This window comes from Pituophis catenifer, unplaced genomic scaffold, assembly GCF_029215685.1.
Source record: "Pituophis catenifer annectens isolate HBS135680 unplaced genomic scaffold, rPitCat1.0.hap2 SCAF_1, whole genome shotgun sequence".
Lineage (NCBI taxonomy): Eukaryota > Metazoa > Chordata > Lepidosauria > Squamata > Colubridae > Pituophis > Pituophis catenifer.
This window is the reverse complement of record NW_027256881.1, coordinates 214,589,195-214,615,837: the sequence shown is the minus strand read 5'-3', so window position 1 is coordinate 214,615,837 and position 26,643 is coordinate 214,589,195. Positions and strand designations below refer to the sequence as shown.

The 26,643-nt window shown below is 32.6% G+C and overlaps 1 protein-coding gene across 1 annotated transcript in view; it reads right to left on the bottom strand.

The window, feature by feature from the left end:
* LRP1B (LDL receptor related protein 1B) overlaps positions 1-26,643 on the bottom strand; it is a 989,801-nt gene that overhangs the window by 76,053 nt on the left and 887,105 nt on the right. Inside the window, exons 56-64 of the mRNA XM_070957016.1 lie at positions 24,333-24,516; positions 22,860-22,945; positions 18,465-18,587; positions 15,868-16,049; positions 13,304-13,503; positions 11,443-11,631; positions 10,039-10,187; positions 9,609-9,702; positions 4,623-4,739 (exon numbers count right to left, since the gene is read on the bottom strand). Of these exons, the coding sequence (XP_070813117.1) occupies positions 4,623-4,739; positions 9,609-9,702; positions 10,039-10,187; positions 11,443-11,631; positions 13,304-13,503; positions 15,868-16,049; positions 18,465-18,587; positions 22,860-22,945; positions 24,333-24,516 (1,324 nt within the window). The remainder of the gene's footprint in view (positions 1-4,622; positions 4,740-9,608; positions 9,703-10,038; positions 10,188-11,442; positions 11,632-13,303; positions 13,504-15,867; positions 16,050-18,464; positions 18,588-22,859; positions 22,946-24,332; positions 24,517-26,643) is intronic.

Here is a 26,643-nt window from a genome sequence, read left to right as displayed (position 1 = left end):
GTCTAAATCATTTGTGAAACATTTTATTATTACTTTTGGCATTTGTTTCAAGTTTTAGTTCATTCTAAGCCTTAGCTTTCCTGACTTTGACCTTAGCTTTCCTGACTTTGTCCTTTGGCTATTTGTTGACATTCTTTTTGAAGTTATGTGTTCCTTTTTCCATTGATTTACTTATCCTTTTTGTCTCCCAGTTTACCAGAGAGTTCTTTATGTAACCTTATTGGTTTCATTTGATGGTGGAGGGCTCTTGTTTTTCTTCTCTGTGGTATTGTGTTAGACTGGGCTTTTATAGTCTCATTTTTCACAGGATCTTGAGTTGTTTTCCTCTTTAGGATTTCTATCCATGAAATTCTTCCTAAACTCTTTCCTAAACTTTAAGTTCTAAGTTTGCTGAAATTGGCTTTCTGGATGTCTAAGACACTACATTGTTGAATTATTTGTGCCTGCATTAGGTCAAATTCCAGTGTGACACAATCCAACAACTTCAACCCCCTCTATCAGTTCATTGTGGTTAATAATGAAATATTAAGTCTAGTATAGCTGACCTCTAATTCCCTCCTCTACCTTTTGGGTGACAAAGTTGTCTGCTAGGTTCTTTAAGAACCAGTTTGATATCCCTCTTGGTGCAGCGTTTGTCTCCCAGATGATGTCAGGGTAGTTACAGTCCCCCATTAGTACTGTGATGTGTTTTCCAAACACATTAGCTAACTGATTAGCAAAAAATTCATCTACTTCCTCTGCTTCATTGGGTGGTTTGTAGTATATACCTATAGCAATGTTATTCCTTTTTCCTTTTATATTAATCCAAATCCATTCAAGAAAGTTTTCAGCCATGGTTTTGTGCATTTCTGAAGAAGTGTAGTTATTTGCTGCAAATAATGCAACTCTACTTCCTCTTTTGTTAGCTTTGTTTCTTTTGAATAATTTAAAGCCTATTAGCAGTATATTCCAGTCTTGGATTTCATCCACCAAGATTTGGTAATGGCACCAATGTTGAACCTGCTCTCATATACTAGCATCAAGTTTGCCCTGTTTGTTCCTTATACTTAGAGCATTGATGTATAGATATCTGAAACCTTGACTGAATTTGCATTTGCTTCCAACTTCTTTTGTTTTATATCTGAGTTCTCCTTCCTTTTCACCACTCCTTACCTACCGTATTTTTCGGAATATAAGACCCACCTTAGTTTTTGGGGAGGAAAATAAGAAAAAAGCTGATTGACAGCTGGATCGGCCTCCCGGAATACCCCCAATCAGCTGTTCCCAGAGGTGAATTTTAGCAACAGGTTCCTTGGTTGGGAGCTCTGGGCCTTGCTTTTTTTTTTTTTTTTTGCTTTTTTTCTGCCTCTGAAACTTCTGAAACTTTGTTTCAGAAAAAACTTTCTTTTCTGCCTCTGAAAGCCTCCGAAACAGAGCTTCAGAAAAAAAGCCTCTGAAGTTCTGTTTGGGAGCTTTTTTTCTGAAGGTCTGTTTGGGGGCTTTTTTTCTAAAGTTCTGTTTAGAGGCTTCTTTTCTGAAGCTTCATTTCTGATGCCTTTTTCAGCCTCTGAAAACTCAGTTTGAGAAGCTGGGTGGGGCTACATTCGGAGTATAAGACACACCCAGATTTTCACCCTCTTTTTTGGGGGGGGGGGAAGGTGCGTCTTATACTCCGAAAAATACAGTAATTGTTTGATTGGATTTCTTGAGGTTTGTGCTTGGAATTTGGTCCTAAAAATTGGTCTCCCTCCCCTTCCAGTTTAAAGCGTTTTGGAAAAGCTGAGCCAGTTGTTTTCTGAACATTTTTCCTTGTTCTTGTGAGGTGTAGCCCATTCCCTTCCAGAAGCCTTTCATGTAGGTAATATAAACCATGGTCTAGAAATCCAAAGTTCTCTTAATGGCATGATTATTTAAGCCAGTGGTTTACTCCTAAAATCCTTTGTTCCCTAATTAGATGTTGACCTTCTATTAGAAATACAGATGAAAGCCCCACCTCCTGTCTCTTTGGCTTTCATGTCAGCTGCTCATAGTATCTTAATATTGTTTTCATGCTTTGTTGTAACAAAGCATGAAAACCCCACATGAAAGAGAAGAAAGGAACAATAATCTGTGGGTTTAATTATTTTAGTAAGCCTCTCAGACACATCTTTGATCTTTGCTCCTGGAAGACAGCATATCTCCCTTGATAGATGGTCTGGTCTGCAGATTGCTAATTCCATTCCTCTGAGAAATAAGTCTCCTATCACTAACTCACACCATTTTTTCCTTGGGTGAGAAAGCCCCTTTCTACCTGTCAGTAGTATGCTTGATGATGTTCCTTCACCAAATATGTGCACATTATCTTCTAGGGGGAGGAGATGAAATTGATTGTTCAGCTCCAGCAGGGCTGGACTGAACTAGGCTGGACTGCAGGGACATTGGTTAGACTTTTTTTTGAGTGCCATTTTGCCATCAATCTATCTCTAAAGATTCATTTTTTCTGATAGTTGTTAGTTCTTTAATATGTTCAGTTTATAATCTTCCTTTAGCTGGAGTTTCTCATTTTGCTGTTTGAATCTCAGAGAGGCTAGACTTACCTCTAGATCCTTTACTTTTTCCTCGAGTAATTCATTTGGTTTACATTTGTTAGAGATATAATTTGTGTCTTCTATTGGCAAGAATACATACATGGCACATATTTTGCAAATCACAACGTTAGTCTTTTTTTTTTAATAAATATGTTTTTTTCCATGACTGTTATTTTTCTTGCAAATGTCACAATAGTTCCAATGTCTTATTTCTTTTAAAATTTGGTTTATGTAGGGTTTTATTTTTTTTTTTAAAAAAAATCATATCCCTTTTGGTTTTTTTAAAAAATGGTCATTACTTCCTCTTGTGGTTAATGTTGAAATAACACTTGAATGTTAGTCTTTTGCTCCCTCTTCTGGATAGTGCTGAAGTAAACTTTAAACCTAACACATCAAAGACAAATCAGATCACCTTCAAAATATAGTTTGTAATCCACAGATCACCTTCAGGATATAGTTTGTAATCCACAAAAGGAAGAAGCAAAAAAGAATAAAAGGGAAAAGAAGGCTCTTAGCTTGCAGTTATTGTAAAAGAGTATAGAAAAATAGTGAATTCTTGCTCGTAGTAGTTACAAGTCAGGGTCTTTTTTTTTTTAGCAGTATTTCTACTTTTGCCTAATTGGTCTAATTTAATAGTGTTTGGGTACCTTCTTTTTAATTTTAAAAATCTTAAAGATTTAGAAATTTAATTTTTTAAAAATTAAAAAAAATAATTAAAATAGTTTTATGAAGGAATTTAATTTTATGACAAAAAAAATGGTCTAATTTTTAATCATTGGGTTCTTCTTTTCTTTAATTTCTTTAAAAATTCAAAAAATTCAAAAACTTAAAAATTTTACAATATTTAAAAATTTCATTAAAATATTTTTTTAAAAAAATTGTATGTAGGGTTTTAATTTTTTTAACAATCACTCTTGAGGTTAATGCTGAAATTATGCTTAAAAGTGAATATTCTGCTCCCTCTTGTGACTAGTAGCTAATTTCCTCTTATGGCTAGTGTTGAAATAAAACAATTTGTTAATGTAAAAGTGTAAATGGTCCTTCTATTCCTCTTTCCTTTACTTCTGTGCAAAATTTGGTTGTTACTATTTTGACATGTTGCATTGCTATTTCATATTCCATTGCACCAATGTGGTCACTGCTATTCTCAGGCATCATGCTGTATGTCTCAATTACGTTTTGATTCCATTCCTTCTCCTTTTTCTGCTCCTCCCTTTGATTATTTAATGTTCTTTTAACTTTGCTTTTCCTTTTCCTTCTCCTCCTTCTCTACTCTAAGCACCTTCAGTTGCAGATGCTGCCACTGCTATCTCCACTGCCAGTTGTGTCCCTGGGCTTTGCTACCGCTCAGTTGCAACTGCCACCACTGTCACTTGTTGCGCCCACCACCAATGCCACCACTGTCACCTTTCCCTGTCCTCCTTTTTCCTTCTCTTGTTTTCCTTGTTTTCATTCTCCTTCCTTTACTTCTTTTATTTTATCTTTTACTTCTTTGTTTCATTTATTTCTTTTAAATGATTTAAATTATTAAATTATGTAGATCAATATTTTCTAACACATATTGGCAGCCATTCCTATATTGGGAAAGGAGCATCCTGTCTTGACATTTACATAAATAATGTTTTGATTATTTGTCTTCTTGCGTAAGAGAATTGAGAATTTTCAAATATAATTCGTTAAATTTCTTAATACATACTAGTAGTGGCACTAACAAGTAATTCAAGATTTTAGTTAATCAGAGTCAAAACTCCAAATGAGCCTTATTAAAAAAAAATTATCAGATATTTTACTCTTCTGTTGAACCAACATTAGATAGCATCATATCTGAGAGATACAATTCTTAAAATGTTATGCTGATATATCGTAGGACTGTATACACTCAAACCTGTAAACATTTCTGATCAAAATTTCTTCCACACAAGCACAATTCTCCTGAAGGTTAAATTGTCCCCTGCATATTACATATAGGAATATATGTAAAGGAATGTTTTCAACACATATACAGGAGAACAGTGAACAATATTTTCTCAGATGTCCAAGATTTTTTTCTCTTATATCAATCATATAATGACTCACCACAATTAAGTTCATCTGAGCTATCTCCACAATCATTTTCCCCATCACATATAAAAGCTGGTAAAACACAGAGACCAGTTCCACACTGAAAACGCCCTGGTTGACATTTAAATTCAGCTGAAAAAAGAAAGGGAGGCTTTGAATACTACATATGTTGGTAATAAAGTGCAATAGGAGTTATTCTAACATTCACAGAAATTCTATGCAATGAAGAAAGGCAATTAAATCATATATGGTAAGAATCGATAAAGATTCAGAAGTATCCCTTTCTGCAGCCTAATTAATGATAACGTTCTCTTCTAAGACACAGTCATTTTTAATCATATAGAAATACAGTATCAAAAAACATAGTGTAATGTGTGTACAGTGTTATATTTCTAGATAGTTTAATCAATCATCTCCTTACTATACTGAATAAAATGACTTTACCTATATTATCAGCATAAGTTACATTTACTGTATACCTTTTCCACCTAGCTGACCTTTGCTGATCTTAAAAAAACTAAGCTTGAACAACTGTGGGAAACAACTGTGAAATCCCAGAGGTATGAATTGAAGACGAAGTACAAAAAAAAGCATAAATAAATAAATATATTCCTAGGAGAGAAAAAAACATAGCAAATGGTTGATGTTTCCATATATGATTAGGAGGTGAGCATGACACAAAAAAGATCTAATCTTTAAACACAATAAACTAAATCCAAAAAAAAAAAGCTCTGTTTCTCATCAGTAGCACATATGCTTTCTTTTATCTGATTTGCTATAAAGGCAATATGTAAAATGTATCAAAAAATTTCTACAGGTAGTCTGTGATTTACAGTCATTTGCTTAATGAAGGCCTTGGAAAGGATGCTTCATAAAACACTTTTGATCATTGCAAAATATCACACATACCACACCATCATCATCTGAGTGCTTGGCAACCTGTTCATAGTTACAGCCAGTTTCCAAGCACCTCATAAACCTGTGACTGCCATTTGCAATCTTCTCTGCCAACAAATTAGGTGTTATCTTATCTTATCTTATCTCTCCCTCTTGGCTGAGAAATGCTTAACCACTACAACCAGGGATGCCAGGATCACAGTCATTGAGCAAAGCAATCATGTGATATCTCACTCAATTATCACTTTGTTCAATGATTGAGTTTGGGGTCCCAAATGTAGTAAAAAGTTGAGGATTACCTGTATATTTGTTGACATTCCTCCTCAGCAAAGTGCTTATAAGTCTATTGTATTTAACTACATTGTACTATGGTTTTTACTTCTATGTGTATAATGATCAATATTTCAAAGAGCCACCTTTTGGGCTTAATATCCTTATTAGAGGATATAATCATATACTTATTTACCCTGAAATTTTACTGCTATGAACAAAGTTTTTTAGTATATGTTTTAATATAATATACAATCTAGGAATTCTCATTTATACTGAATTATTTTGAACTGTTAACAATTCCAAAACTGCCTAACATAAATAAACAAAAGATATAATTTATATACTAAACTGATACCGAATGTTTGTTGCCGTTTGTTATTGTTTTCCTGCGGAATGGATCTGTAGATCTTTTTCTAAATCAACTTAAGTTCATGAGTAGTCTCATAATAGTAATCTCATGACTGATAACTGTCTAATTAAGAAGCATTCATTTGTCGTGACTTGAAACAGTTTTCCTTTTCAATACCTCTGAAGCATTAATAGCAAAAGGTAATTAAGAGCACCTAGTTTCCCCCCATGTAATCTAGATTTGAATAAAAGAGGCCACCTCTTACCTTGAATTTAAATTATAGTAAGGATGATGAGTATTGAGATGCATTTTGTATCTGTTGTGTAAAAATACATTTTCTCCTCTCCCTGAGGATTGATGCACACACTAAGCTATATCTTATTGTTTATTTTAGCAGGGGAAATTCCCACCCTCTTGAGTATCCTTCCCACTTAACTGTTTTCAGGGAATGGGGAATGGGAGATCAGCAGAGCTGCTTAGTAATTGCCTAATTTGAAAAGGATGTGACCTGAGACTATTGACTTCTTGCTGAAGAACATAAGGCAGCTAGGTCTCAGGGAATGAGTTTATTGAATAACTGAACAGGAAGAGCTAAGACGAACCTTCCAAGAGAGTGAAACAACAACCACAAACAGCCATGTGTTCTGAATGGCTGCTTGCTCAACTGAGAGGGCTAGAAAGTCAATCTCCTATATAGTTCATAATTGTAGCAGGTACAACATATCTTGAAAGCTGCTGATTGTCCAATGTACTATGTCTGGGTAGTTAAGTGACTGCTTTGTGTCAAGTAAGCATAAACTTTGAAAGCAATTTAAGGCAGAGACATTTGAGGAACTGAAAAATTGTATATGGAGAATGAAAGCAGTTTTTAGGGGATACCTTTCTTCTATTAGTCAAGAGTTGGAAAAGAGAACAAGAGAAAAATAAAATAAAATGAAAGCCTTTCTACTGATGTATTCTAAAAAGTAAAAGAGAAGAGGAATTAATAGGAATCTGAGATGTGCAATGTTTATAGAATGTTTGTCTTTCTGCCTGAAAAGAACTTGCAAACCTGAAAGAGTCCTGAAAAAAAGCCAGAAAATTAGCCTACACTCAATGGCCACACTTCAACTGATAAGAAAGGAGAAAGCTTTATCAGTTCAAAGAAAGGAAGCATTACAATAGAACCTGATAGTGAAAGAAACTCTCCATTAGGAAGACTATCAAATGGAGGAGTAAGCCCAATGGATGAGAGTAAAGATCAGAAGTAAGAGACACAAATCATGTTCTGCCTCACTGGAACTCAGAAATAGTTTTCAGAGAAAAACAGAGAAAAAAAAAACTTTCAAAGAAAATGGGCTCTGAGTGTTCAAAAAAAGGAAAAAGAAGCACTGTAAGAGAGTAGATCCCTAACAGCATACATAATGCAACTGTTACCGTATAAGAAGAAAAACAGAAAAGTCAATGTAGCTGATAGTTAACTAGTATCAGCAACTGAAACAAATACATGCTGACATAAATCTATTAGTTTATTGTCTTTTAGGGCCAAGGATCAAGATATAACAGAATGCCTTCCAAGTTAGCAAGTGCTTTTCTGCTAATACACATGGGACATAGAATATTGCAGAGAAGTGATTCAACCACAGCACTATAGATTTTGAAAAAAAAAATCTCAGGAAAAAAATATTAAAACTGTGGGGTCCTTAGCTAGTATTCTTATTCATTTTCTAGTCCACAGAAGAAGAAAGTTGAATATAGCAGATCAATTTCTAACTTTCAAATTGTATCGAAGAGATTTTATTTTCTGAGACAATCATCTGAATTACCTACACGATAGATTGACTGGCATCTCGCAAGAACTTATGAAAATGTATTTGATCGAAATGTGAAGAGCTTCATTAGAAAAGCTGTATAAAGAATGTTTAGGGGGCTTGGAGAGAAGGGAGGGGGAGGAAGTGGAAATGAAAATACTGAAGGAAGGATCTCAATTAAAAATTTCTACACAGTAAAATCTGAAAGAATTGGTCAATATATTTCATGGCTTTTCTTGTGAATACTGTAATACTTTGAGTAAAATGTTCAGGGAAATAAACCAGATGAGTCTAAATTCATATCATTTAATGTAAAAGACATAATGGAGCCCTGATAGGATGACTCTCATGACTGAAATATAGATGAAGGAAATATGATAAAAATAAACAAAAACAGGAAAAATCATGTTGTTCATACATCCAAATGAATGAGTCTCACAATGCTATAGAGACTATTAGGATTAAAATAAACAAATAAAAGTAATGCTCTTGTAAATGTCTATCATCCCATCTATGCCAAAGAGGATATAGATATTGTCTTCCAAAAGCAAATTGCTGTTCTTTTAAAGAGGCATAAAATGACAGGAATCAAAAAGTTTAATTGTTCTAATACCTGCTGAGACAAACTCTTAAAAAGCATAACTATTTCTCTTTGTTTATGTTATGTATTTTATCAGCATTAGTATAGATGGAAATTTTTATTTTTCCCAAAACATTTCTGCGATAAAATATAAAATAAAGGGTATCCTTGTTTTGGGTTCCTATTTCTTTGAGAACATTCTTTACTTGCTTCAAAATAATTCATGAAATTCATCTATCTGGCAACAAAATGTAATCTCAATATATTTATTTGTATTTGGCTAACATTCTGGAAGTTTCTGTTGAATAAGGGTGACTTAAAGTTCTAGCAAATCTGTCCTAACACAGTTAGTGCAGCCTAATACTGCTTGAGTATGACTAAAGATAGAAAATCTGAATTTAATTGTGATGCAATCTTTATATCTAGTCCTGATTTTGGACCTGTTAAACTGAAGAAACTTCTTGGATGAGAAGCAAAATGTTTTCAAGGAAAAAGTCCAGTTGCATTTTGGAAAAAGCATCTTTGGGACAACCATGATCTGGATGACTGAGAATCTCCATAGATAGACATGACCTGTTTTATGTTGTTGCTGTGTGAAAAAGTTTGGATGACAAACTATGTATATCACTTTAGATGTAAATGAAACATCAATGTACAAATAAATAAACATTATGACAGATGTTGCTTGTTGCTTTCTGACAGCATCATTTACTTCACACTTCTGAATGCTGAAAGGAGAACATTGTGAAATTATCTAATCGTCAGCTGATTTAATCATATTTCTGCCACACTATAGAATATGGATAGCAACCATCCAAGCCTAATATATCTGTTTTATATTATTAATTGCAGATTTAATACATATAAAGGGGTAGTAAAAAAATCTAATTTTTGAAGTTCAATTGAAACCCCTACACTTAGAAAAAGTATGATCATTGAAAGAGTTAAGGTACTGTATATTTTTTAATTATGCAGTAATATTCTTCATTTTCAAATGTAATATATAGTATGAAAAAAATCATTTTCAGCAGTTCTATCTTTATCACTTTTACAATATGATTGATAAGTCTGAAGAATAGTATTCCTAAAATATTATATTCATTTATACTTACGACATTCTTCAGGTTCATCTGATCCATCTCCACAATCATCGACAGTGTCACATTTCCACCAAAATGGAATACATTTGTCAGTCCTGCAGCGGAACTAAAAGAAAAAAGTGTAATTAATTTTTTTTTAAAATAGATATACAAAGATCTGTGTGTCTGTCTATATATATTATAAGTAGAATAAAAAGGCAGTAACTGGAATCTGATATACTTTGAAATGTGATTTTAATTATTATAAGCAACTTTTAAAACTCATTCTTCCAAACATATAAATCTACTGTATATGCTACAATAATATACTTCTGAGAATTAAATATATAGTATAGTGTTACAATTTTTTTAGAAGTGACATATATCTCAAAATATGTCAATGTACTTAAAATGAGATACTGAAAGTATTTTTAAAATCTTCCATTCGAAACAATATACATACTTGACTGGCTGTGCAATTTGATAAGCAGGTCTTATTATCTGCTGCGAGGTAAAAATTGGTCGGACAGGCACAAGTGTGAGTTTTGTTTGGGGCAAGAAGGCACAGATGACTACAGCCACCATTATTTAATGTACATGTATGTTTAGCCACTAGAAATACAAACAAATAACAATTAAAACATGCCCATAAAACTCAAATGAAGACTAATTCTAAAGCTGTAATATTTTCCAGTTTAAAGATTCCTCTAACATGTTTGATACGTACATTTTAGAAATATTATTTTAAAAGATAAGTAAGAATAATAAATTATAAAAACTGAATTGTTACTACTTTTCTATAAAAAATAGTTTGTATGACATAAAAACATTTTATATTCTATAAAACTAATTCAGACAATTGACTAATAATAACAGCTGTGTTCAGATATCTTCACACATAAACACAAAAAAGGAGCTGAGTGCACACTCTACTCAAATAACGTAGAGTGTGTACACAGCTCCTTTTTTGTGTTTATGTCCCACTGAAACATCCATGGAAATACTGAGAATTTCTGCAGTGCACACATTGTTATGTGTAAGCTTCCATCTCCTGTGAAAGCTTATACACTGCATGCAAAGTCTCCGTGCTCCAGAAAATATGTCTTTACTTTTGAAGATTGGCTTTGTTGGTATAATAAAAAGGGAAAGACAACATTCATTACTCATGTTGAATTCTGCACAGAATATATTGTATGAATAGAGCTAAAGGAAGTTCTAAATTTGAGTTAAGGTGAATTCTAGTCCTCAGTACATTTCTAGTTGTCCAGTAAATATGATTTGGAAGATGTTTTTGACCCAAGAAGAATCTGATCATTATACCAATATTAAAAATGCTGTATTCATTTCTATCAACAATGTTAGAAGAACCAGGGAGAATGGAGGAAGCTCAGTAAGTTATTAAAAACTGTATCTGATTCACCCTATTAAATCATAAAAGGTATTTTTTTTTAATTTGATTTATATGCCGCCCTTCTCCGGAGACTCAGGGCGGCTTACAATGCGTTAAGCAATAGTTTTCATACTTTTGTATATTTATACATAGTCAGCTTATTGCCCCCACAAACTGGGTCCTCAATTTACCTACCTTAGAAAGGATGGAAGGCTGAGTCAACCCTGAGCCTGGCGAGATTCGATCTTACTTTAATTGCAGAAAGTTGGTATTAAATTACAGAGTTCTGTCTGTTGAGCTATCCAGGCTCTTTTTTGAAGAATAGCCAGTTCTCTAGTGTGTATTTTACTTCTCTAACAATCTTAAACACTCTAAATAGTTCGTGGTTATTGCTAAGCAGAATTGAGTAAAAAGTCTGGTAACAGAGGAAGAAGCATTTGCTTGAATTAATATGTGATTTAAAAAATCAATTCTTACCATTAGGTTGCCTAAATGAATGATAAACCTGAATATCAGTTATGGCATGCCATGAGTTAATCAGGGCTACTTTATCTGCTCCAGAAACCTTGTGGGCACGATTGACAGTTTTTGTTTTTCCATCTGTCCAGTATATATAGTCTTCAAATAATGTTAGAGCAATTACCCCTAGGACATGTTGATTAGGGACTGCAATAGAACATAGTAACATTAATGTTGAATTTTGAGAAAGACTTATAGTTAGAATATTTTTTATTGCAAAACCTAACCTAAAAGTACCATCTTTGGAGGCCTGGCTGTTATGTCTGAAGTTGCTGCATAATCACTATTTATCTTGTTTAACAGGTTATGTGTCTTTTAGTTTCTGCCTTCTTTGGAAAGTCTTTTAACAGTTGTTTGTCTTTCATTTTTCTCTTTACTGAATACTTTGTGACACTTTCTCCATTTGCTGAATTATCATTCTAACCTAGTCAATCATCCTGCCTGCATTTCTTCTTTATATATTTTCAATCTATATTTCCTTCTACAATTCCTAAGTTTCCTCTATCTTCTGAGGATAAAGAATTATGAAAATCTGACAATACGTTAAAACAGACACTCAAGTGATGTAAACTAAGAAGAACTCTCACTAAACTATTACAAAATCACAGTGCAAATACAGAACGTCAAATTCAGCAAAATCTGTGGAGGATATATTTTAAAACATTGTCTCTCAAGAGAGAGAGAGAGAAATTGGCAGAAATTAGAGCAGACAATCCTGGGCAGCAAGGTGATAACAGCTATTCTATTGTGTTATTGTATGAATGGAATAATTTCTGTTGAAAATACCCCCAATTTTAGATATCCTCACGAAAACAATAATCCCCCCAGTTTTCTAGGCCAAGCAATTTAAAACTTTAAAAATCATTATCAAATTCAAACTCTGTCTACAATTAAAGGCATTTTTTTCATAAGGAATTATGTTATGAATATGCACACGTTATTGAACAGGAAATATTCTTTTTTCAGAAAAATGAAATCAGTTGTTAAACCAGACAGCTGTCAACAGCTCATAAAATTTAGTAGTGCAAGTACTCAGGTTAAGTTATTTGAAGACACAGAGGTGGAATTAATGTTAAAACTAAAGATTTATCTCATAAAATCATACCATGGGATTGGGACAACCGATGGTAATGTGATTTGTAGGATGACCAGTCAATCACTGAATCCAATATTCCCCTTTGTGTCATCCCACAGATCTGTATTACATAAACAATCAAGGCTTCTCTCTCTTTCCCTTGTCCTTATTTTTATACAGTTGCTAATGTGTCAATTTAGTGCCAAAGGAATAAACTGGTATTATTTAAATGCAGAATTCTGACATATGACATGAATAGCATAAGTTGAAATGAAGTTTTACTGATTAACTAATTCCATGTAAATATATCACTTTCAAATGATGCCAAGCTTAAATGAAAGCATCAATTAACTGGCAAAAACTATGAGAATGAATAACATTGTTAGAAAAGCAAGTGCTTTTCATACTATGCATATACATTGTCCTTAGCTTCTTCATATACAGTGTGTATCAAAAGTCAAGCCTCATAGGCCAAACACAATGTGTGTTATTATTTATTTTTTCACACAAAATATTCATGTACAGGAATGTCCAAAAATTAAACAAGTAAGGAAGGGTTTAGAAGAAAATGACAAGCAATTTGACCTTTTAATGTAATTTATGGAGTAAATTGTCTATGGGATCTGCCTTTAGGAATTTACATTTTTTTTAGAAAAATGTAAGTTATAAAAGAATACTTTTCTGAAAAGAACAAATTTGGCAAAAAACAGGCTGTAATAGTTTGTTTCTTGTAATGTAACTAACCTTTATTTCTGCGGGTGCCATCCATATTAGCAAATTCAATATGATTTTCATCAGCCCAGTATAATCTTCTGTTGACATAGTCTATTGTAAGAGCCATGGGTCTAGATATCTGTGTTTCTATAACAACTGTCTGATTAGAGCCATCCATGCCAACTCGACCAATATGAGGATATTCACAGCAATCAATCCAATACAAATAACTAGGAAACAAAATTCATAAATATGGTGTTACTATATAAATAATTATACTAACAGTATAATTGGAAATGTTACAATTTATAAAGTTGTATGTATCACAATGTGATACTTTGTTTTTAAGTATCATATTGTTCACTATCGATGAGCTAAGTTGATAAATTCTGCTAATTCAGAACTCACAGACTCTATTCTCTCTCAAAAGAGTTGATAATTTATTTAATGTTGGTCAAAACCTTAAGGTTTGAGTTATGTTTCTTTTACTGAATTGACTTCACACATTCTCCCATAAAGCAAGAGATAATATGATCTTACAATGGCAAAAAAAGGGTACAATGGATTGAATTTTTTAAAATATCCCATTCTCTCCTGTATCTTTTCTTATGATAGTTCATTAAATCAAAACCTTCTCTGTGCAAATTAATTTACAATGTTCAGCACTGAATGGAAAAAAATATTTGGAATTAAAAAATGGCATAGGATCTGTAAACCATAAGCCAATATATCCCTCATCCGTCATTTTTTTTTTTCACTGAGCAAAACATTCTCAAATAATGCCACCCAAGCCATTTTCTGTTGTGGCTCAATAATTAGCCATGCTTTGCCCTTTAAATATTGATTTTAAAGATATCTCAACTTTCCACAATTCTTATAACATGTATTAACCCCTTCCTACCCAAGAAAATCTGTTTTCATTTTATAATTATTTTTATATTTGTATGTTTTGTTACATTGCAAGCCTCTCAGAGTCACTTCAAACTGTGAGATTGATGGCATATGAATTTAATAAAATAAATATTTTTTTAAAAAATGGTCACACACTTTCAGTGTGTTCTGTGATATTGAAAATATTCTGCATCCTTTGTGGGCTACCCTAGGTTTAAGGGAAAGGAAGGTATAGGTGGAAATAGAAAGTGCAATATAATTCTCCTACATATTTCATTTATGTTAATATATGATGCCCCCAGTCTTACATAAATGGGATATCAACAAAATAATTTGTTGTTCAAAATATGAATCAACATAACTCAGGTTATTGATGCTTCTTCTTGCAGTTTTATACTACGTTCATCTTCCAATATTGCTACATTTAATATATATATATATATTACAACATATAGGTTGAATAAATAAGGAGAGACAATACAATTTTGTCTCATTCCTTTGTCAACCTGGAGTTTGTCTGTTTCACTATGTTCTGTCCATACTGTGGCTTCTGACTTGTATATAAATTTCTCATGAGTACTATTAGATCTTCCTGGGTTGCCAATGTTCTATGCACTTTCCATAATAGAATATAATGTATAGTTTTGGATTGTTATTAATATATTAATAAAGTATTGGTCAGAAAAAAGGCAATCAACATAATTAAGAGATCACATGAACAAAATTATATTAGTCACAGTGCTTCAGTATACAACTGAAGGTCTAAAACAAAAGGATATTGATTAAGGTTTTGCTGGTTCATCTTCATCAAACATCTGGGAAGGGACCAAATGAATGAGGAACATTGGTCAAGAAGGTGTCTTGAGTTTAGATTTCAATCTTATGAAAAATGAATTCAACAAATATTTATAAGCACTACTTCTTTGAGGTGACCATTCTTTCATTCTCAAATTTCCAGGCTTTCGCCTGTCATACTGTACTTCTATAGAACAGCTAATAAAATAATGGGTAACTGAAAGGGACAAGGGATATCACATGTATTTTGACATTATCAATATGAATTACATACATATCATTTTGCATTACAATTATATTGCATATAATTCATGCCATTTGTATGATGTCATGTAAATAGTATTATTTGACATTGTGATTTCCATTCAGTGGTAGGTTACTACCGGTTCGCCCCGGATCAGGCGAACTGGTAGCAGCGGTGGTGGGAGGCTCCGCCACCTGCCTGGACCTCTTTGCACATGCACAGAAGCGTTGCACGCACGCATGAGCGTGCACCTGCCCGCAAGCAAACCCGTAGCGACTGAAATTGAAACCTACTACTGTTTCCATCGGATACCTATATATAATCCACAGTCACATGAAACTTCAATGGAGAGGTATAGCAGTTAATGGCTTTTAAATAATATTAAAAAATCCATTCAACTGAATTAATTCACCTGTTATTAGCTGTCAGACATTATTGCTCAAATTTATGCTGGACAAATTTGTCATTATTATTTGGGGACAACCTGAAATTTTCAAATATTAAATATAACAATTATTTCCATTATCTTTCATTTTAGCTACATTAACTTCAAAAATGTTTCCCTTTAAACATTATTCTTGTTGAGAAGGATATGCTTCCTTATAAACATTCCTCAAACCAGAAACAATCAATTGCACTATTAATTTGTATGATAACTCCATACCCAATTTGAGGATCTAAAGAGAGATCTCTAGGGAACTTCACCCTTTTGCTCACAAGAACAGTGGGATATAAGCCATTGATTTTGGAAACTTCAATCATCCTTTTTTCTGTGTCAGACCAATAGAGATTCTTTCCAACCCAGTCAACTGCTAATGCATTAGGAACAGCTGTGTTATGAACTACCTAGAGAAATAAAAACTGTATAAGTATCAGAACATACATAAAAATGGTGGAAAGCCCATTTTCATTTCCCAGAGATGAGAGTAAATAATTATAGTACACTGGCAAATACAATTATGTAATTGGAAGGTTCTTAATTTTGAAAAATATTTGAGAGAAAATATATTGATTCTTATAGCATACTACAATTAACCAACAACAGAAAGCATTATATGGTAATTCTATTCCTGTTTTACATTTTTTTTTTCTTTCATTAAAAGTCCTTGCAAGTTTTCTTGGCAAGATTTTTCATTACCTCCTTCTCAGGGCTGAGAGAAAGTGATTGGCTCAAGGTCATCCAGCTGGCTTTGTGCCTAAGGCAGTATAAGATCTTAGAGTTTCCTGGTTTCAGAACTTATATATGCTTTAACCACTGCACCAAGTTGTTTTTCATCACATAATTACTGCACTCTAAAGATTCACTTTAGGCATATCCCGATGAATTCTTTCTCTGATGTGCAGAATCCCATCCCATCTTGTATTCTTAGAGGTTTCTTCCCATCCAAATGCACAACAACATAATTACCTGCTTTTATTCAACACATAACAGGAGTCATCAATATGATTTACTAACTGACACTATCAAAGATAACTATTGAAAACGTCCAAGATTTACTTTTATAAACAGGAAAGAAATGGGTTGATGTAGTGGTAACAAAAACTATCAGCCAAAGCACTCCAAGTGACGATTGCATCCAGATGGCACTGGTTGTACTGTTTCTTCCATCTTCACCACCTCCAGTTTCTAAAGGTTAGGTAGGCAGCCCCATTTCAGTCTATCAATATGAAACTATTATGGACAGTTTTGTCAAGCAAACCACCTTATTGGCTGCTGTTATATCTACAAATTCAACATTTTCTTTGTACATGGAAAAGTAGTAGTATAATCTTTCAGATTATAGGACATGTAAGGAAAAAAATGAACCTGGATTAAGTATTTATCTATCTATTCATCTAAATTATGGTTAATTATCTATTCTGAGATATTAAAAGTTTACTTTTTTCCCTATACAACAACTAAACTTCCTAGGGAAAATTGTCTATTATCAATGTTATTTATACATAATCAGCTAACAAAAATGTTTCCCTCATCATCTCTTGGAAAAACCATGACAGACTAACAGTTTAGTGAATAAAACTAAAACTATTGTGCAAAAATAAGAAAATGAGTTTGGGACAGTTCCAAAACCAGAAAAGTATAGTTATAGATAGACACATAATACTGATCTCAATTCTGGCATCCATTGAGAAACCTTGGCATGAGTTAGGTTTGTTGAGAACTCTCATCAACAAGTCTAACTTTGAGTAGGATGTGGAGATCTGTAAAAATAACACAAATGGTTTTGAATAAAAACTTGCATAAATATGAAGTAAAAAAGAAAATCCTGCATAAAAAATGAAATATATATTCTTTCTCTCCTGTATTAGATATGGGATTATTCCCCATTTATTTCTTGTTTATTTTTCAGTGTAATCACTATATTCTTCATTTAACTCAATCTGTCTGATACTTTAAATCAGAGAATAGATAGGTTTTGTATTTCATTTCAATTTCCATAATATGGTTATTTTTTATCTCATTATTGTACATATAGGCATTAATTAAATCATAGTTCAAAAAGAATTTTGATTTCAAATATGAATACATCTGGATATCAGTTTCTACTGTGATTAAAACAACTTCTAAAAAAACCAGACTTCATCTGTCAAACAGTCTAAAAACTAAGTCTAGAAATAAAAATAAAAAAATAGGGAATCATTACTAAGAATTCTTAAATAAGGTAGTTCAATTGAATCAGATATTATGAAATATCCTGAATAAGCTATATGTTTTATAATCCTATGTATCAATAGTTTCATATTTGATTAAAAACATTGAAGAAAATACATATTGACTAAGTCAACCACACATCTATTATACTGTATAACCTGCTCATAACCTGTCTCGAACTGCAAGATGCATAGCATGTAAATTTAATAGTGTGAGTAGTTGCAAATTCTTAAAGATTTACACTAGCACAAATACGACTAATATATATATGCTTTTAAAGTAGTATTTGAACCTTAAGTATTTATCACCCAAGAAATTGCAGTTGTGCAACTTAATATCACTTGATCTGTAGAGTAGAAAAAAAAAACCCAGTTTCACCTAGACTTAATTACACTCTATATAAATTGAGTTAAATTAATCATGGTTAATCTGTTCCATAGTTTCAATGTATGTATTCATAATAAAGCTAAGTCATGATCAAAATCTATTTTGCATGGGTAATAATTTTACTGGTTTAAACTGTGCCAGTATCCAAATGTCTTTCTACATGATGACATTAGCTTCTGATCCAAATAGGATTTATAAATCCATGATTACTTCCAAATCACCTTGACATCATTCCCATTCAGATTCATTCTGTTAATCCTACTTCCATTTGGTCTGCTGGAATCAATCCAATAGATGAACTCTTCTTTGTAATCAAAATCTACTGCAATCACATTATTTAGGCCCTGAAAAGGGAAAAAAATAACCTCAGCAGTTACTGTAAACAAATTAATAAAGTTAAGATAACTATTTCAATAAGATTAATTATCAAGTATTAATTAAGGGGATACTTAAAAGGGGGGAAATATATCTATTTTTCCCAAATTTTCAGATTTATTTTTTATCGTTAACAGAACTTGGAGTAGGAACACAGAAGCAATTTGGGGTTAACCAACAAAAAATGCTGTCCCCTTAAAATATACTTGTCTGATATCATGCTGTCCCTTCTGCAGTACTGGATGGGAAATTATATAAAAGTACCATTGGCTGAAAGGCTCTGCCCCTGTGATTCCAGAGAGGTGGAAACTACAGAACATGTTCTTTGTTGCTCCTTTTATGGAGATATCCAAACCAAAATCATCCTACCTCTGATATCCTAAATCTGTGATGGCGAACCTATAGCATGCGTGCCAGAGGTGGCATGCAGAGCCCTCTTTATGAGCACGTGTGCCATCGCCAGCTGCTCTTCTGGTTTTTGGCATGTGCACTGGTCAGCTGGTCTTTGCATGTGCCAGAGTACCAGAAACCCAAAAATCAGCTGACCGGTTCGCATGCCAGCTGGTCTTTGGGTTTCTAGCACTCTGGCATGCGCGTGTTCCAATTTTGGCACTCAGTGCCGAAAAGGTTCGCCATTACTGTCCTAGGTACTCAGATTAAGCCTATGACCAAATGATGATTTTACAGTGCATGTAGCTAGGTTTTGTGCATCAACATGGAAGATCTGTTGGACATGATGGGCCAATTTTCCATCAGTCAAATTCTATTAATTGTAATGCTAGATATTATCACATTTTTGTAATTTTGGATGTTAGTGTATTTAATGTAATTTTACTTTCTATATTATAATTTAATATAGGCTGCATTCTGAACCTCATTTATAAATGTAAGCTTGTTTTAAAAATGCATTTTAACTTTGTCTTACACTTTATTATATTTGTTATCTATTTAGATTCACAGAATACTCTGCTCATATTGGTCTATGACTTGGTCTAAACTGGTGTATGGTGAATTGAATTGAATACGCATAGGTGAAGGATTTTCTTCCAAAAGGCACTATTTATTACCTTTAATTTAATTACTACATATGGATGGCTAAATATGGCTGACTTCTGAAAACATAAAACAGAGATAAGAGATAAAACCTTCGAAAAATGAATAAGGAGACAGTAAGCAGCTATGGAAGCTAAACATGTTCAGAGATAAAAGAAAAATAAATCTAAAAATTCAGTGGGGTAAAACTAAAATTAATAGCTACTTTAAAATAGATATCAAGCTTGCTTTAGCTGTGATCTCATGAGTTCTGCTGAGTATCTAATATGAAGAGGCTCCTGAAATTATAAGTTCCTATTGTTTGGCTAAAAGTACTGCAGAGAACTTTATAGGACAATAAAAGTCCCTAGGTTTAATATGAGATTACAGTGCCTTCTTGTTCCACAATCTTCCTGGCTCTTCATGAAGTATCAAGAGTTGAGGCCTTCTGACATAGTCATCTTCCATCTTCCACTGTTTTTCTCCTTCCCACAAAAGAATTTAGAATAGTATTCCTTGATTAAGGAATCCTTGATTGGTAGTACTTGGAAACATCCCAAAATTTTAGGAAGCAAATATTGCTCAATTATTACTTCAGTTTGTTTTAAGGGTAAGTTAAAAGTTACATTATGATCTAAAATGATGCCTGCAAGCCATTTAATCCTAAAGCAATGTTTGTTTATCTGACCTTAATTGAAATTATTTTAGATCACAAATATTTTTGACAGTGCAAATCTGTATTTCCTTCCTACAGAAGATTGTCCAGCCTTAAATACAAAACATGCTGTTTCTAAAATGACAGATTGCAGTAATTTGCTCACTCCATCCTTCCTGCCAAATTATTATATTATTAATTTTCAGGGGTGGGAGGAATTAAAAACTGATTTTGTAGATAACACTACAAACTGCCTACTTATAAAAAAAAACCCCCTTCTTGAGTATCATTGGATATAGATATCCTGATCTGTGTTCAGATACTGATCTTCAAGTCAGTATCCACTCCAGGTGTTTTCAATCTGATATGGAGACGTTTAAAGGTCCATTAATGCTGTTTTTAATTCCCCACAAAGTAGGCTACCATAGGGTTGGTGGATTGTGGCGATTCTGCATGAAATATACTAAGGGAGAAGTCATTTGTGGTTTTTGAGGAGTATATTAGTAATATGTATTCATAATCCAACACATTTAATTTTGCAAGGATACAGTATACTTTAATGCTTGAACTATAACCATATTAGGTGGGCTGTATAAAGTAACTCTATTTGCTTTAGAGTTCTTCAATTTTCTGGAGATAACATTAGGTACAAACAGCTCAAGCTGGATCATTTGAAAACTGGCTTTCCAAGATAAAATCACCAGTAATAGAGAATACATGCATTTTTTTTTTACAACTGCACCCATTTTTTTCACATTTTATATGATTTGAATAGAATTTCATCATTATTGTGCCAAACTGGCTCAGCTGCTGTGTAACAGTTTTAAAGAAAATAATAAGTTTATGAGAGGCATCTGAATAATGAGAAGTCATGAAAACAGTTTCTCTTGCTCCAAAGTATTATTATGACATTTTGTGGGGGGAGGCAAAAAAGGGTAAATAATGAAACATATTTCTTCTCTTTTGGTCTTTGTATTATGTCAGTCCTTCAAGGTAGACAAGGTTAGGAAACAGAGAAATACTTGACCTCTATTTTACTAATATAGACTAAAATAAAGGATATTGAAAGCTTCAAAGAGTTTCTCTTTCTTTCCCTTTTGTACCCAAGAAAATCAAAGTGAGCCAATCTTCTTCATCCTTCCCTCCTGACCCAGGCAAATAGATGTTTTTGTTACATTTGCCATTTATTTTTGTCAAAACCATCTCCACACTCTTGTTCACATAATAACATGATGTGGAAGAGACAGAGCTTGTGTTGAAACAACATAACATATGTTTTGTCAGAAAGTCTCAGCTTTCTATGGATGTTTCTAAATGCAAACTTCACAAGCATTTTTTATCAATTTGGAACAGTATTGGACTATAACCAAGCACATTATTTGCTGTATGCTCTGGTAATTTCTTTGGAAGATTTGTAATGGAATCATCTTCTTGTAACCACCCCATAATCCCTTGTGGGGTGGAGTCTGGGCAACTGAATGGAGCTGAGTGTTTATTGGCTGGATGCCTTTCCTGTTGCCAAAGTGGAATTATATTCAGCAGATACATTTTCATCGTGCCCAGAGAGAAATATCTACTTTTACCTAGGATTGAACTCACAGCCTCTTGATTTGTAATGGAAGACTTGTAATGGAATATTTGTTCTTTATTTAGGAAATACTTGGAGAAAAAGTCAGTTTTCCCCCATAAAATGTTGATATTTGGTCATGCAAAATTAATTATTAATTGCAATAGAAGTCAAACTTATAGAGCCTTAAGTGGTTAAATCTTTGTTCTTTCTGTTCTCCTCAATCTCTAAAACACAGTTGAGAATTAACAATAAGTTTCTGCAGATAACTTTGATTAGACGATAGGATGCCCACCAAATCTAATCAAGTTGCATATGTTACTTAAAATAGGTTGATAGCATTTTCTTCATAAGAACGTGTTCAGAAACAATAACAGAAGAACCAGTGATTTGAAACCCAAAATACTAATAAACAACACTGAAGAGAACAACAGATAGGTAAAGCAAAAGTAAACAAACACAGACCCATTCAGTAAAAGGGAGTAAATCAGTATGTTGTTGGTCAATATCATTATATTTACTCAAAAATCCTTTCTCTTTAGTTCTGTATTAACATGCAAATTTCATCTTAAAAATCCTGCAAAAATTGCATTTAAATATGTAAATATGTTTCAAAACCATAAATCTCTAATTGCTTTATTTCCCTACATTCATAACAATTCTGCTTATTAGAATAAAACTTGTATATTAAAATACAGCATAATCATTTAAAGAAACTCCTATCGAGTTATACAAGCAACTAATTTTGTTGTAATATACATGCAGAATTGATTTCAGTGGTATACTCCATGTATATTCATATGCTAAGTATATAACCTTTGGAGGAAAAACTTAATCCTGTTGCCCATCCAAAATGTTTTTATTCACTTCTGCATTGACATTTCCTTATGATGATGCTGTACTGCTTATGGCCACTGTACCTTTTTAAAAAGATTTATGATTTCTGTACACTGTCTAGGGATCCTTTGTGTGACACTTAGAGTATACCTGTTTCATTGAAGTATAGTTGGATCCATCAGTACTAATTTTTCGTATTTCATGATGATCAGCCAGAATTAAGAATGGCTCTTCATCTATATGAAAAAATAATGATAGTTTTTTATTTAATTTATGTAACTTTGGAATAGAAAAATAAATAGTGAAAAATTAAATGATGTACACTATGAACATTGGTATGGATAAAAAACATTAAAAGCATAATATTTCAAACAAGATCAAATATTAGTCATAAACTGAACAAGAGATTTAATTAGCACCTTTTTAAAGTACTTTAATATAGCCTTTGAAACACAGGAGAAGAATTAACACTCTCTATTAAGTTTTACTTTCAAAATGAATTTATAAACACAACTTGGCTTTCAAGGAATGAATAGATAATAGGTAACAGCTGACATTAAAAAGTTAGAATAATTTGGTTCAAAATTAATGCATATTTTAATTTCCAACAATTAGTGAGTTCTATATTTTCCATGGAAAATATGGATTTTTAATGTTAATATACTTTGGAATATATATATATGTAACTACTAGTTCTACCAGCTGTGTTCACCTTACTTTGTTCCTGTTCTTAGCTGCCCAAAGTGATGAATTAGAGATGGACAAACACATGAATTGAAATTAGAAATAAATACATAAATAAATAATGCAAATTAATTTATTAATCTGCTTTATAATAAAAGAAAAACAAAACAAAAATAAACATTCCCCTTCTCCATCTCTATCAGTAAACATAAGGGTAAAGAAAGTAATACTATTATTGGAATTTAGCCTTTATGCCTGATATTTATTTAGCAAAACAATGCTTTCATTAATCTCACAACTTTTGCTAGATCAGGAACTTCTGAATGAATTGCTATACAATTTTAGGAGTCTAACTTATTTTTTTAGGCAAGATAGAGAGCAGCTGTGCACATTAGTTATCGGTAAGTGTTACCAACTCCTTAAAGAAGGACAGGGAATGTTACTTTATTTACAATCACTTATATCCCATTGCCTGAGACAAGTATTTACAGAACTTTGCTTTCAAATAAGACAACAGCTTATTTGGATGGAAGATATATAGGCTATGCTTATGCATATGCAATAGTGTACAGGTGGAATATCTGACCCATTATCTACTATATTGCAAACGCTATCGAGAACTTAGAACTAATTTATTATATCCTTGTCAATCCAATAGAACAAAAAAATTCGGTTGTCCAATAAAGACAAACATGCATTGAAACAATTGCATTGTTTCATACTATCTCCTTCATAAAGGAACATACAAAAGCATATTCTGACAAATAATGCTGTTAATATAAGAGGGGATGTACTGATTTCATTGCTGCATTTTATATAAATGTATTTTGCTAAAACCTATAGTTGCAAATAAATGTTTTAATATTTTAAAAATTAAGTCCTATTTTTTATGCTTAATTTGACTGTGACTTTAATAGTTTTGTAGCTGAAAAGATTTACCTGAAAGGGATTTGCATCTTTGCGGAAGATTAGGTTGCATTTGATAACCATCCATACACAAACATTTGTAAGTCCCATATGTATTGATGCATTGCTGACTGCATGGAAAGCCAGATGAACATTCATCAATATCTACACATGTTTTGCCATCCTCCTTCATATGGAAACCAGGCCAACATTTACACTATAAAGAAAAATAAAGCACATTATGTGTTAAGCATGTAAAAGCTTGGGCTATTTCCACCTCCTTATTTGCCTTGGTTAATGCAATATCAATTTTGTTGAAATGCTTTTAAAAGACATTATCCAAATCTCAGGATTCAAAGAAAAACGCATGGCTCATTTTGAGCTTTTTTCACACACACATAGGCAATATTTCACAATATTGTAATTTGTCTAATTGTTTGGATTTTTGGAATATTTCATAGCAAAAAATATGTATGTTTTTATTTATTTTTATTTTATTTATTTTTATTTGCCAAGCATGTATTAGATAACAGTATAAGCATAAACATGATTATGAATACATGAAATGGATACGAATAAAATGGAACATTAGGACAGGGACGGTAGGTCATTTTAGGGGTGGGATGGATATAAAAAAGTGTAAAAAAAAGGGTGAGATGTATATAAAAATGTTGAAACGGGTTCTGTTTCTCTTTTACAAAGCTGGCAGGAGAGTATAGTTTGTAGCATAAGTTTTAAGAAAAAATGCAGATGAAAAGAGAGCACTGAAACTTTTCCTCAGCTTGATTTTTTTTTTTGTTCCATTTTTTCTTAATTAGTTATCCTTCCCTCTGGATTCATATGTACATTTTGCCTAGTTCCATAAAATTGCTTTTTAAAAAACTGTCCTTATTGTTTTCTAAAAGAGAAGAGGAAGAAAGGATTTAAAGTAGCACCTAATATCAGGCAAATTTATAGCTCCATTTCTTTTGCTGACATACAGTAACAGCTCTAGCCCAAGGGATAATGTTTTAGAAGAAGAGGTTCTGCCTCATTAATAGTCCTAAAGATAGTAATATAAGTTCAGTTCTACAAAAAAACCAAATGACAAGATTTAAACTCTTGAAGTGTTTTTCAAATTTCTCTTTAATATGTTATTCTGAATGTTATTGCCTGAGATTACTTTGACTATAAATACATTAAATCAATATAAAATGGAATTTGCATGTTTCCACCATGCACCAAATTACAAAAAGTCCTGGGGGAGAGGACTTACAGTGAACATTTTGAACACTTCTTCTGTTAGAAGACAGGGAGCATTAATGTAACATGATAAACTCATGAAACAGCAACAAAAATAGACCAGATGAAATTCATTCATCTTTAATTTACCAGGTCAGGTTTTTTTTAATCTTATTCAAAATGTCGTCATGCTAGAAAGGCACACCATTTAGTCAAATTTAGATAGACACTAAGTAAGCATTTATTCAAGGCTCTTCAAATTACAAAGTCCAATAGCTTTGGGGTACAATCACACTAGGCAGATGATAGGAAAGCTACAGGTTCTTTCCTGGAAATATCTAACAAAATTATATATATTTTTTACTGAACCAAACAGAGGCAGGAATTACTTTCTTCTGTATCTTCATCTCCCGATGTGAGAAAAAGTTACAAGCATTAGAACATGAGGATTAATGGTGAGGGAAAAAGTTAATAGGACAATAACCTCAACATTTGGAATTCCTTCTCATAAACCCAATTTAGCAAGTTTAATGTTTACTAGGCATTCATTTATAGTTTTAGTGTATTATATTTTTTGTAAGTCAGCCACAGTTATTGTCTGACATGGGTGGCTATAGAAATTGGATAAATAAATATATTTATTTTACATAGTATCTTATTCCTACTAGTTCAACTGTAAAAATCCATCAAGTCTTTCACTAAATGTTGTGAGATTAACTTTAAACATAAAATAATACAGTAATGAACACATATTTTTTAAAATTACATATTAGACACATAAATTGGCATAGCCAAATACTTTAAAGCTATTTGTTATTTTCTCAACACCTCCAATTGATTACATTAGATTTTAAAATTAAACAGAAGTTTGCATGTTCTCCAGACTTGGATTAAGAGTAGAGTAGAGTAGAGCAGAGCAGAGCAGAGCAGAGCAGAGCAGAGCAGAGCAGAGCAGAGCAGAACATAATTCTTTATTGGCCAAGTGTGACTGGACATAAAAGGAATTTGTCTCTGGTGCATAAGATCTCAGTGTACCTTGGTTCTCTTAAAAAAAAAAATCTCTGTCTACAATTTTCAATTTATTTTTCTTCCAGAAAACTATTTCCTTTTCCTAAGATGCATA